Source organism: Manis javanica, chromosome 15, assembly GCF_040802235.1.
Source record: "Manis javanica isolate MJ-LG chromosome 15, MJ_LKY, whole genome shotgun sequence".
NCBI classification, from domain to species: Eukaryota; Metazoa; Chordata; class Mammalia; order Pholidota; family Manidae; genus Manis; species Manis javanica.
This window is the reverse complement of record NC_133170.1, coordinates 29,203,033-29,215,055: the sequence shown is the minus strand read 5'-3', so window position 1 is coordinate 29,215,055 and position 12,023 is coordinate 29,203,033. Positions and strand designations below refer to the sequence as shown.

At 52.1% G+C, this 12,023-nt stretch overlaps 1 protein-coding gene across 9 annotated transcripts in view; it reads left to right on the top strand.

Moving 5' to 3' along the window:
- Positions 1 to 1,473: 1,473 nt before the first annotated feature.
- The window catches only part of TEAD4 (TEA domain transcription factor 4), an 88,150-nt gene continuing 77,600 nt past the window's right edge, over positions 1,474 to 12,023 (top strand). For 2 of the 9 annotated variants that reach the window (XR_012125599.1, XM_073222872.1), the window contains exon 1: positions 2,017 to 2,168. Coding sequence is in view for 1 of the 9 variants with exons in the window: in XM_073222874.1 (XP_073078975.1) it covers positions 1,748 to 2,168 (421 nt within the window). In the remaining 8 variants the exon portion in view is untranslated. Of the gene's footprint in view, positions 1,490 to 1,553; positions 1,656 to 1,732; positions 2,169 to 2,366; positions 2,675 to 8,223; positions 8,242 to 12,023 lie in introns of those variants that run through there. The other 7 variants (XM_073222875.1, XM_073222879.1, XM_073222877.1 and 4 more) reach the window with 6 other exon arrangements.

The window sequence follows — 12,023 nt, the reverse complement described above, 5'->3', positions numbered from 1 at the left end:
TGTTCGAATTCCTACCTTGGTTACTGGTACCACCAATAGTTTCGTTGTCAAAGTGATTGGTGTCCTTCCACCCTACAGCCTGGTCACCGATTCCTGTTCATTTTGCCTTGGGACTATTTCCTAGACCCTCTGTTTCATCCTCAACCTCTGCACAGTGTCTTGAATTTAGGGTACCCTGATTCTCCAATCTGGTCCCAATACTGTTGCCAGAGGGGTCTTTCTGATGGTGGGACTGATTAGGTCATACAGGTGTCTAATGGGCCTTTCTGAGGCCCAAACTCTTCAGCAGGGGGGTACAATGACCTTCACGAGCTGATATCCACTTACTGTAATCTGTTCTCTCCATCTCCTATTCTCCAGCCTCATCATGTTACAAGACTTTTCCTAAACACTCCTGTGCACAGGTTGCCATACCTTTGTGGGTCTTCAGGCCCAATATGGTAAACTCATCTATCTTTGGAGAACTAGATCAAATGTCACCTCTGTGACTTGGATTTCATTGTTTCTTCCCTTGGGTTCCCACTCAACTTTGTATAATTGTCTGTCTTCCCACCTAGATTGTGAACTTCCTGAGGGCAGGGCCCTACCCCTGCACTTAGCATGGTGCTCCAAGTCAATAGGCACTCAACAAATTTTGTTCCATAAAATAGTGGTGCTTAGTTTGTGCTTCATGTGGTGCCCATACACTGCCCTGGACTGCAGTCTTTTCATGTGTATGAGGTGTGACCAAGTCCCGAGGTGACTCATTACTTAACAAGCATACCCAAATTTATACATCCAAATGACAGCTGCTTCCTTCCATCTTTACCTTGTGAGATGGGATACTTGGTTCTGAGCTGCTGTCATTGCTCAAAACACCTTTGGGAAACCTCTCTTGGAAACAACTTTGGCATTTACAGAACTTTTCTTTTCAATAGCCTCTGTGGTAGCAGTTTTTTTCATTATTCAACATATATTATGTACTTATCTAGCCCAGGCACCACACTGGTGCTGGGTGAAAGATAAGATAAATGGGACATTTACTGTCTCCAAGCAGTTTCTGTTTGGTGAGAGAGATAAGATGTAGATAAACAGCTGCAATACAAGGTTAAGCGATAATGCGCCATAGAGGTTGGATTTGATTTTTGGGAAAAGCCAAAAAGGCCTTTGCCTTAAATCTCCCAACAAGGTGGATGACAGGGCATGTGATAACACACTGCTTTAAGCCACTGTGTTCTGAAGACTTCCTAACTGGAGCGCAATGCGTTTCTAGCACCCTCTCCCCCAACAAGAGATTACACTCATCTGGCGTGTTTGTTTAAACTCAGACGCCCCCTTTATGGCAATGCTCCTCTGTAAGCGAATCTTCGCAGCTAACTGACCAGCTCTTTGAGGGCAGGTCTTATCCTTCGGGATTTTTTCACAGCATCTGGTGACACATACGTTGGATGAATACTCATTGGGTTCCTGAGCTCAGAAGGCGTCTTATGCTGTGCTACAGGGACTTCACGTGAGTGTCCTTTCCACGTGAGCGTTACTTGTGGTGACAGCTCTGCAGATACGCAGGGGACACGAGCGGAGACTGACAGGGGCGTCCCGCCGCGGATGGCACGGGTGGGGGAACTGGCGGCAGACCTGGGACGAGAGCGCGGGAGCTCCTGCCTCCTGGCTCCCGGGCAAGTGTCCTTTCTGGGAAGCGTCAGAGCAGCCCTTCCTGAGCGCTGGGCGCCCGCGCCCTTCCCCGCCTTTAGGGGACTTGTGCGCAGGGATGCCGGCCGGCGTCCGAGAGCCGGGGTCCCGCGGGACACCCCGCGCGGGACGAGGAGGGCACAGGGCTTGGGGCGGGAGGAAGAGTCGGGCCGAGACCGAAGTGCGTGTGCGGGAGGGCGGCAAGGCGCATCCGGAGACTGCGGGCCCGGCCGAGGGTCTGGGCGGCCGGGGCCGCCGGGGGCCCCCGCCCCTCCCGCCGCTCGCCCCGCCCCCGGCCCACAGCCCGCTCCCCGCCGGCGCCCCAGTCTCCTCCCCGAGGTCGGTGGCAGGGCCGCCACTCCCTCCCGCGCCCTCCTCCGCCGCGCGCATCTCATTCCAGCCCTCATTCCGCGCATTCCAGGCTGCCTCCCTCCGCGCTCGAGGCCGGGGTGGGGAGGCCGCCACTCCCGCCGCAGCCCGCGCCGCGTCCCCGTCCGCAGGTGAGTCCCGCCCGCCCGGCTTCCCGCGCCCCGCCCGGCTCCCCGCGGCGCGCCCCCCGACCCCTCGCGCGTCCCCTCCCTTCCGCCCCCCACCCGGGCCGTCCCCGGGCCGCCTTCCTCTCTCCCGTTGACTCACGCCTCCAGGAATAGGGAGCTCCTGTGCTTTCCCGGCAGCCCCATTCCGGGAAAACCCCTCCCTCCGCGCGCCCGCTGCGCCCGCTCGGCGCGCCGGGCCCCTGCGACGGGGACTCGTGCGGCCGGGGGGCTGGGCCCCGGCCCGCGGCCCCGCCTCCTCCCCTCCCCGCGGGGCCGCCTGGCCGAGCCCGCGCTGCCCGCCGACCCCCGCCGTCCCTGCAGTGCCACCAGCGGCCTCCCGGGACCCTAGCGGAGCGGCGGCTGCGAGAGCGCGCTGGGCGCTGGGGCGGACTCGCGGGACAGGGCGTAGCGCACCCCTAGCCCCGCACCCTGGGACCGTCAGGCTGCGACGCGACCGGCGCGGGGAGTTGGTAGGATCGGCAGCCGGCGGGCGTCCGGGCGGCGCGGGAGGACCTGTCCACGGGGGCGGTTTTAGGGAGGGCGTGCGGAAGCGATGCGCACCGCGGGGTCGGAGCGGGACCCGAGGGCCTTGGGAAAGGGGCCGAGAAGCCCAAAGAACCAGAAGCAGCACCGAGAGCACCGGCGATACCAGAGCCCCAGCACCCCTGCCCCTTTCCTGACGGGCCCTTCTTCGGCTTGGAAGAGAGAGCCCTGGAGGGAGTTGTATTGGCTGCTTTCAGTGCTAAGGCTTTGCAAAAGTGAAGGGGACCCCTAGGTAACGCCCTGCTCCCAGGCACTGGGAAGCCTGTTGCGTTCCGTGGTGGGGACGAGTGGATCTGGGGGGGAGGAGAACTCCCAATCCGAAAGCGCACGTTTTCCAGATCACAGCCTCCGTGCACATGTGTGCACAGGGGGTTCCGGAATGATGAGTTCCTATGGCCGGCCGACTGTCCCCCTTCCTAGCTCTGGGTATAATGAGGGTGATATCTGTTCACACATGACTCACCTTGGCTGCCAGTAGGCGTATATGTTTTTGTTGAACCTATTTCCACTTGAGAAGAGTGTTGTCGGTCTGAAAGTATCTCTGAGTGTTTGTGCGATGCCAGATCTCAGAGTGTGTATTTGTGAGCATGTTTTTTCTGAGCATGGCTCTTTTTCCTTCCTGTATAACCATGGGCAAGAGACAGTGTCTCTGGGTGTATGTGTGCAGGGGCAATTCAGCTGTGGTTGTCGGAGTGTGTGGACACCCCAGGCTCCCCTGGCCCTGGACTGACTGGGCGGAGCTGGAAGAAAGCTGCCTACACCTGCCTCTCCCAGGCAGCTGTCTTTCTGAGGAAGAGTGTGTTCAATTCTTGCCGGGAACAGTCTAGAGAACAAGCTGGTAGGAGGCTAAAGAAAGTTGAGATTTTTGTCTTTTGTGATGGGGCAGTTGTTCATGGAGTTGGGGGTATGAGTGGGGGTGGAACCCCTAGAAAAAGGAGACCATTTGGATCTTGGGAGTTGTGTAGACAGTGCTTTTAAAGTTGGCTCCAAGGACAAAAGGGAATGGATGTATGCCAGTCTGGCTACCTTCTGCTGGCCCAGCTCTTCTTGGAGCTGCGCAGGCAGTCAAATGGAAGAATCCTTCATTCATTGCAATTTGCCTGACCACTGGACACTTTCCTTTGGGGAGGGGAGCGAGCAGCTTGTTTCATGAATGCTGTGCATCCGCCTGGGTGGAAGGACCGCTTCTGATTTGCTAGTTGACCTGTTGGAAGACCCTTCTGGGTGTCGCAGTTTCCTCCATCTCTTCCTTTCTGCTTTGCTGTTTTCTTTCCATTTAGGGTTTTCCCATTTGAAACATTTCAGAGGAGGGAAGTGGGTAGGAAGGGAGTCACTGTGTCCAGATTGGCAGAGGTGACATGGCATGTGATGGTAGTGGTAGGGGGACATTGGCAGGCTTGCCATAAGTTTTCTTCATGTTGTGGGCATAATGTTTAGGGCTTCTTGGAAGGAAGGAGCAAGACACTCTCAGAGGGGTGGGATCTCATTGCTGTGCCTTCATGCAGAAGCCACCTCACCCTCTTGCCTGCTTGGGCCAGTCTGGCCTCCAGGCAGCAAGGACCATGCAGAGAGGGTACAGACCCACCTGGCTGCAAATCCCAACTGTTGCTCACTGCTTTTCCAGCTCTCAGGCTCAGTTTTCTGATAAGTGGGAGGGGGGTTAATTAATATATGTCCAAAGAGTTTGCTGTGAGAATTCGGTGTTTGCTAAGTGCCTAGCACAGAGCATGGCACATCCCAGAGAGTCAATAGCCAGGGTTCCCTAAGTGTTTTTCAGCATGGAACCTCTTTTTTCCCAGGAACTTCTCTGAACACCCTTTGACAAACACCGCCCTGTTCATTTATTTTATTTAGCAAAGGTGAATTGAACATTTTCTGAGACCAGGCCCTGCTCCCTGTTCTTCATCCTTAGGAACCAGGGTAGCTAGTGGCCCAGGTGGAAGTGGAGGCAGGGCGTTGTCCCTGGGAAGCTCAGGGTCTCTGGCAGCCCTGTTCTAACTCCAGTTTTGCCTTGACCTCATGGTGAACTTGCCAAGTGTTATTGGAGGCTCTCACGCTGGCACTAACTCCCTCATTGTAAAGAGGAAGCCCTTAGTGGGACAGTAATTTGCTTAAGATCGCACAGTGAGTCCCATTGGGCAGGGACCAGAATCCATGATTTTTGCTTTACATTCTGTCTTCTCCTGCTCTGGATCCCAGTGCTCAGCCCCTCAGCCACCTTCATCTAACAGGCGTGGAGGCTGGAACAGTCCAACCTGGGTGATACCTCCCATCTTGTGGCTCAGGTAAGGTTGTTAGGAGGCAGAAATACTCACCTTAATTCCACCACACAGCCCAGAACTGTGGAATCTGAGAATACCACCACCGAGAGGGGCCCCTACGAGGTCTTTAATGCACGCTCCTTTCACGGCTGGTCTCTATACTACTCAACCCCGTGGAGAAGGGTCTCCCTAGCTTTCTAGATCTTCTGGGATGCAAATGGCACAGCCTCTTCTGGCTTCCATTCTGGAGTCTTGTGCTGGTGACTGTCATGGAGCAATACATGTGGCCTGTGGCTCCTCACCTCCTTTCCACGGAGGTGGAGAGCATAGTTGCTGGTGTTGCCCTGTTGTCTTTCCCATAGCTGAGGTCAGTCCTGGGGCAGTGGAAAACTCAGGGCTTGCGAGGGTGGCTTTACCTTGCCTGTCTTCTTTGCCCCCCATGACCCTTTGCTGGCAGGGGCTGAACCAACAGCTCCCTTTAAAGCTCTGAAATTGGAGCTGAGCAGCTGCTCTCCCGTCCCCTCCCTGCCCCTGGGGGTTTAGGCCGCTCTGGGGCCCAGGTGGAGGTGGGGGCAATGCCCTGTCCCTGGGCAGCTCAGTCTCCAGCGCCTGTGTTCCCATCCCAGCTTTGCCTTGACCTCTTCTGAAATGACAGCTCTTCACTAGCTTTTGGTTTTTCCATTTAGATATTAGGGAGATTCTAATCACCTCCCCTGTGATAAGGTCCTGGAACCGTTGGCTGGTAGCGACTGGCTCTTTGGGACCGTGTCCACTACAGCTCTAGTCCCCAGGGTGGGTCCCCACAGCCTCCTGACTTTAAGGCAGGCAGGCTCCCTGGAGTGTGGGCAGCTCACAGCAGTGCTAAGGTTAGGCGGGCCCCCCTAGGTGGGGACTGGCTTCCTTTGACCCAAACTTCGCGGGAACAATGGACTTCAGAGGAGTCACCAGGGGCAGGAAATGGGAGCTGTGCTAAGGCAGGGTGACCCTCCTGGGGGATGGGATTGCATATCCGGCCTAAAGGAAAGGCAGGGTGTTTGGGGCAGTGCAAAGGGCACTGGGGAGGGGCTGATGACACATAGGGTGGGCCTCTCCTTCTAAGGGGCTGTTGACTCAGAGTGAAACCTGAGCTGCTTAGGGCCGGTCATTTGGCAGAAGATGTCTTACCAGCAAAGGTGTCATGGTGTCTGCCAGCTCCTGCCAAGCTCACCCCTGCCAGAACTGTGTCTCCCCTTCCCTCTAAGCCCCTGAGATGCCTGTGGGAATCATCCTGGCCTGGATGAAAGGCTAGTTTTGTTTCTTCCTGGCTCATCTCCATCTTGGCGTTGAGCCTTGAGCAATAGTTGACTGGGGAGGCGATTTGTGTGGAGGGCAGAGGTCTGGGTGGGAAGGCAACAGGCCCAGGGCAGCTGGACAGCAATGAGGGATTGTTTTCTGCCACTGTCAGAGTAAGAAGACAACCAGGACAGGCATGGGGAGATTCCTGCTCAAAGCAGGTAGTGGAATGTTCTGGGAGGCAGAGCACTCTTATCTGCCTTCATCTTTATAAGGGGAGAGCAGGTTCTGTGACAGCCGAGGCGGGCTTTGGGAGAAGTGACAGTGAGTCCACACTGAGTTGCTTTTCATAAGTTCAGGTTGCCAGATTCATAGAGATCAGGTTTTGGGGTCCTGAGGGAAGCTGCAGGAGGACCACAGCATAGCTCTAGGATCTGGGAGGGGCCCTGACACCGGCAGGAGGGGAGGTAAGCCTGGCAGGACAAGAAGGATCTTCAGTGTGGCAAGAGGGGGTCCTGGGGATGGCAGCTGGCCAGCTTATTGGTCCCTTGACTTATTCCAGATAAGATATTTGAGCAAACGATCTGTGTCACTCTACCAAGTCTTGGAAGAATGATCTGATTTTTGGGTAGATGAATACCTAATGATTTTCTTGGGTTCCAGAGAAATCTGTATTCTGGCTGGTACAGTAGTAAGATGGATTTATAACTCGTTGAAAGGCCGTCCTGGGTACTGATACTGAGCTCCTGTGCCCTTGGCAGGGGTGGGGAGAGCGAGTGGGGGAACCTATCTAGTGATAGGCCGCAGAGCTCTCTTTTGGGTTTTGTCCTCTCTCCATTCTGTGGGTGTTTAGGATAGCAAGCATACTGGATGACAGACCAGAATTCAAAATCATCTTAATTGACTATAATGCTGAGATTAAGCAGAAATGTGGAATTAAAAAAATACATTTTTTCTGTTAAAATTATTACATGATCATTGTAGAAAGCTTTTATAAAATTAAAGGAGAAAACAAAATGGTATGTAATACCACAACTCAGGGATAAACACAGTTCATCTTTGGTATATGTCCCTCCAAATTTGTGTTCATGCAAATCTATGTAGTTTGACATAATTGAAATTTACAGTATCTTCTTTTTCCGTACTGAATTCTATAAAACAATATCTGATACCATAAAAAATGATTTAAAACCATAATGTAAGGATCTGAAATATATTACATTATATGAATACACCTTTATTTATTTAACTGCATCCTACTGGACTTCTAAAAATTGTTAATTTTTGGCCATTAAAAATTACTTGACACCAAGCAGTATTAAACATGGATATTTATCTTGAGATGAAAATAATAGATTTAAATATAAGATTGTGAATTTAAGTTCAAAGCAACAATTATATAAGTATAGAATGGGAACTCACTATCAATTCTGGTAGAAAAAAGAAATGGAAGCTACAGTTTTTGGTTGATGAAGGGGAAGGGAAACAAGCATTTATTAAGTGTCTGCTAGATGCCAGGTGTTATTCTAGACGTTTCTGCCTACATCATCTCGGTAATCTTTGGAGCAGCCCTATGAGATAGCATTGGTGTGTTTGTTTTGTTTACTTTTTAACCCCTATGTTATACAAGAGGAAAAAGTTACACAGATTAATGCTAGGACTGGAGCTGGAGTCCAGGCGATCTACCTCCTCCCACTGCCCTTAGCAACCCTGAGCCGGTGTCGGGGAACACCTCTGTGTGCTAAGCTCTGTGCTGCTCTGGCCATACTGGGAGCCTCACCTGCTCCTGGATGGTGGACACACTGTGACCTGTTAAGTATTGAGCTTGCCAATTGTAAGTGTCTCAGCAGAGGTTGGATGAGGGACCAGAACCTGCCCTGTCACCAGGGTGCTGTCCTTCTCACCCCCAGAAGGCAGGCAACTCTTGGCAGCAAGACCAGATCGGGTCCATCGGATCTGAGGTCAGTTTCACCATGTAAACTATGGCGCACTTGGTAGGCTTGAGAGGAGGTCTCTGCACAGGGTGGAAAATTGGGCCAGGTGACTTCTAGAGCCTCTGCTTCCTCCATGTGGTCCTGGGCCTCACTTTCTCCACATGCAGCGGGTGGAGATTGCACTAGGTGGTGAGGGAGGCATTTTTCCACCTTGACACCCTGAAATTCCTGCTGGAGGGAGGTAATACTAAACCGGAGGCAGGGCTGGGGGTGTGCGGCGGAAAGAGGCAGCATCTGAACAGTTAGATGAGACAGATGGGAGGTGTGGGTTGAATGTCTGGCTCCCCATTGTCTTTGTGCAAGTGGAATGAGCAGGGTGGTGGGGATAGGCTGCACCCCTCAGGCTGGGGCCGATGGTGAGCTGTGCTGTCCGATGGGAAGATCACCAAATCAGAGCTATAATTTTAACTTATCTAGGGGCCACATTTAAGAAGTAAGCAGAAACTGGCAAAGTGAACTCTAATAACATATTTTATTAAACCGCTATGCCTAAAATAGTATCATTTAAACATGTAATCAATAGTAAAAATATATTGAGATAATTTACAGTTTTTTCATGCAAGGTGTTGGAAATACAGCAAGTATTTTACACTTTGCAGCGATAATGTCTTGGTTCAGACTAGACGCGGTCAGTGCTCAAGCTCTGTGTGGCTAGTGGCTGCTGGGTGTGAATCTCCTCTCTGCCACTTTTCAGCGGTGTGGCCTTGACCGAGTTATCTAACTGCTATGTGTCTTATTTTTCCCCTCTGCAAAATGGAAAAATAATATTAGTAGAACCAACCTTATATGGTTGGGGTGAAAATTAAATTAGTAAATATTTATAAGGTGCTTGGTTTTCATCTGGTACATACTATACAATACTGTGTTTATCAAATAAATGACCTAATAATGGTTCTTAAATCCTGGACAAGCTAGAGTTTGTAAGTGGAAGAGGCTGATGATATAATTGGAAACACCCAAGCATAGAGTGGCCCTGTGGTGTTCCTGGTCGGCTGTGCTGGCATCTGGTCTTTCTGCATGATGACATCGACTCCACATGTGACGGACCTGATCTGCTCTTGCCGGAGGAGGGCCTGCCTTCTGGGAGTGAGAAGGACAGCACCCTGACATCGGGGCAGGTTCCAGTCCCACGGCAGGTGTACCCTGAGCATGTCTGCCTGGGGCTTGGAACTGTGCTGGGTGGCGTGCAGGAAGCCAAAGCACCCACAGAAAGGCTCTGTTGTAAATTGCATGACCTCACGTTGGAATCGGGGAAGGTCACTTCAGCACTTGGAGGTTTAAGCAATAGTCGTGCTGCTTATGCAAGAGGAAGTAGAGCTGGATCAGTGACTTACGATGCCCTCTTAGAGCTCTGCCAGCCCTAGCACTGCCAGCTCTCCACTCTTGGCATCAACCCCCTCCACTTGAGCCTGCCCTCAGCCAGTCCACTGTGGACACAAAGTACCCACTGGGTGCCTGGCGCCATGCCAGGTCCACAGGGGGAATGGAATGGAAGTCCTGGTTCCTGTCCTCAAGGGGCTTGCAGTCCAGCAGGGGAGACAGACTGAAGAGCAAACACTGATAACCTGCCAGATGAAAGAAGGGCTAATTAGAGACACAAACAAGTACCAAGGGTGGGGGTGCCTGGTGATGGTGATTCACTCTGATGGGGCTGGGAGGGGTCAGGGAAGACTTCCCAGAGGAGGAGGCACTTGACTTTCAGGGTGGCTTTGAAGATTGAGTAGGGTTTTGATATCTGCATGTCTGTGTGTGTGTGTGTGTGTGTGTGTGTGTGTGTGTGTGTAGGAGAAGGACAGGTAGAATGGGAGAGATGGAGGAAGAGAGGGAGAAATATTATCTGTGAGAAGATAGAGAAAAAGTAGTGTTTTCAGGACTGTGGTCGTGAAATAGAGGAAGAACAATAACCGGGATTTATGAATGGAGTAGGTTGGAATGGAGTACACCATCCGGGTAGAATAAGAACTTAAAATTTTTTTCTTTTAACTTACATGCAGGAGAATTTATTCTTGAAGGTGTATGGTTCTGTGGGTTGTGATGGATGCACTGAGTTGAGTATTCACCACAACAGCCAAGATACAGATCAGCCAATCTCCCCAAACAGTTCCCTGGTGCCACCCCTTTGTGGCCATGCCTCCTGCTCCAGCCCACGCCTGTCCCCTGCTCTGCCCCCTACCCTTGTGCCCTCCCAAGGGTGCCAGGTGGAATCACACAGTATGTAGCTTTTGGGTCTGCTGCTTTCACTCCAAGTAATGCCTTGATTCATCCAGTTGTGTGACTCTGTCCCATATTCCTTTTCATTGCTGAATAGTATTCCATTGCCCAGATTTAGTACCATGTGCTTATCTATTCACTGGTTAAAGGACTTTGGGTTGTTTGCAGGCTTTGCCGATTTTGAATAGAGCTGTGTACAAGTTTTTGTGTGAACACTGGCTTTGATTTCTCTTGGATAAATAACCAAGAGAGGGATTGCTGGGTCCTATGGTACATGTATGTTTAATATTATAAGAAACTGCCAAACTTTTCTGAAACATACCATCTTGCATTCCTACCAGCAGAGCATGAGACTTCTGTTGTTCCGTATCTTTAGCAGCACTTGGTATACTGACAGGTTTCTTTTTGTTTCTGTCTTTGCCATTCTAATAGGTGTGTAGTAGAATCTGACTGTGGTTTTAATTTGCATTTCCTAAATGACTAATGATTTGAATATCTTTTCAAGTTCTTATTTGCCATTCATACAACTTCTTTGGTAAAATGTCTGTCTAAATCTTTTGCCTGTTTTTTCTTTTAATTGTTTGGTTTTGAGAGTTCTTTACTATTCTGGATATAGGTCCTTTTGGATGTGTGATTTACAAATTTTGGGCAGAAATTCATTTAAGGAGAAGATCTCCAAAAGAAGATGGTGGGTATGAGGGACCCTGCGAGTGAGGTGAGAGTCTGGTGTCCTGAGCCTTGGCCTTCCTTCAGGGGCAAAGTTGGGACCTGAGGCAGGGAGCAGGGGACACCTAGAGAATGGCCTACCAGACGGGTAAGGAGGGGGGCCTCCCGTGGGTTCTGCTCCTGGCTCAGCACTGGCCATCGGGCACACTCCAGAATAGGGGTGCAGGTGCTGTCTTGCTGTGCTGTGTCTTCCGTGATAGGCTGGCTCTGCCGGCGGCTCCTCATGGTCCCTGGAGCAGACTCGAGCAGCCCCATCTAGAGCAGCGATGCTGTGCCCAGCCCGGGTACCATCCCATCCACTCCCATGGACTTGTTTCCAAACTGAATGACCATGCATTCTGGAATGGGAGGTGGGGCGACTGTCAGGCCTGTGGGAGTAAGCTGGTGTCAGGTGGGTGTGTGGCTGGTGGAAGAGAGAATCAGTGGGGCGAGTTTTCCAGGTCGGGGTGGGCCTTCTGTGATGGTGACGTCAGCCTAGGGTCTGAGGGCTTCGGGCTGTGAGAATTTCTGAAGCATCTCGATCCGCAGCTCTGTGAGCTTTACACAAGCTGCAGGTGGAGCCCCAGGTCCTGGGCTGCTGCCCAGGCAGCCTCCTTTTGCCCCAGGAGGCTGCTCCCCACAGCCCTGAGCTCCGGCACCTTCTCCCTCCAGGGTGCCTTGTGCTCGTGGGCACCTGGCGTGGCTCCCCGTGGGCCTGGCAGGGGGAGGAGGCATGGTCACAAAGCAGCTGACTGAGGCAACCCCACCCCAAGGCTGAGGAAACAGCTCGCTGGGCTTGCGTTTGTGAGCTCTGGTTCTGTTGGTGCCCCGGA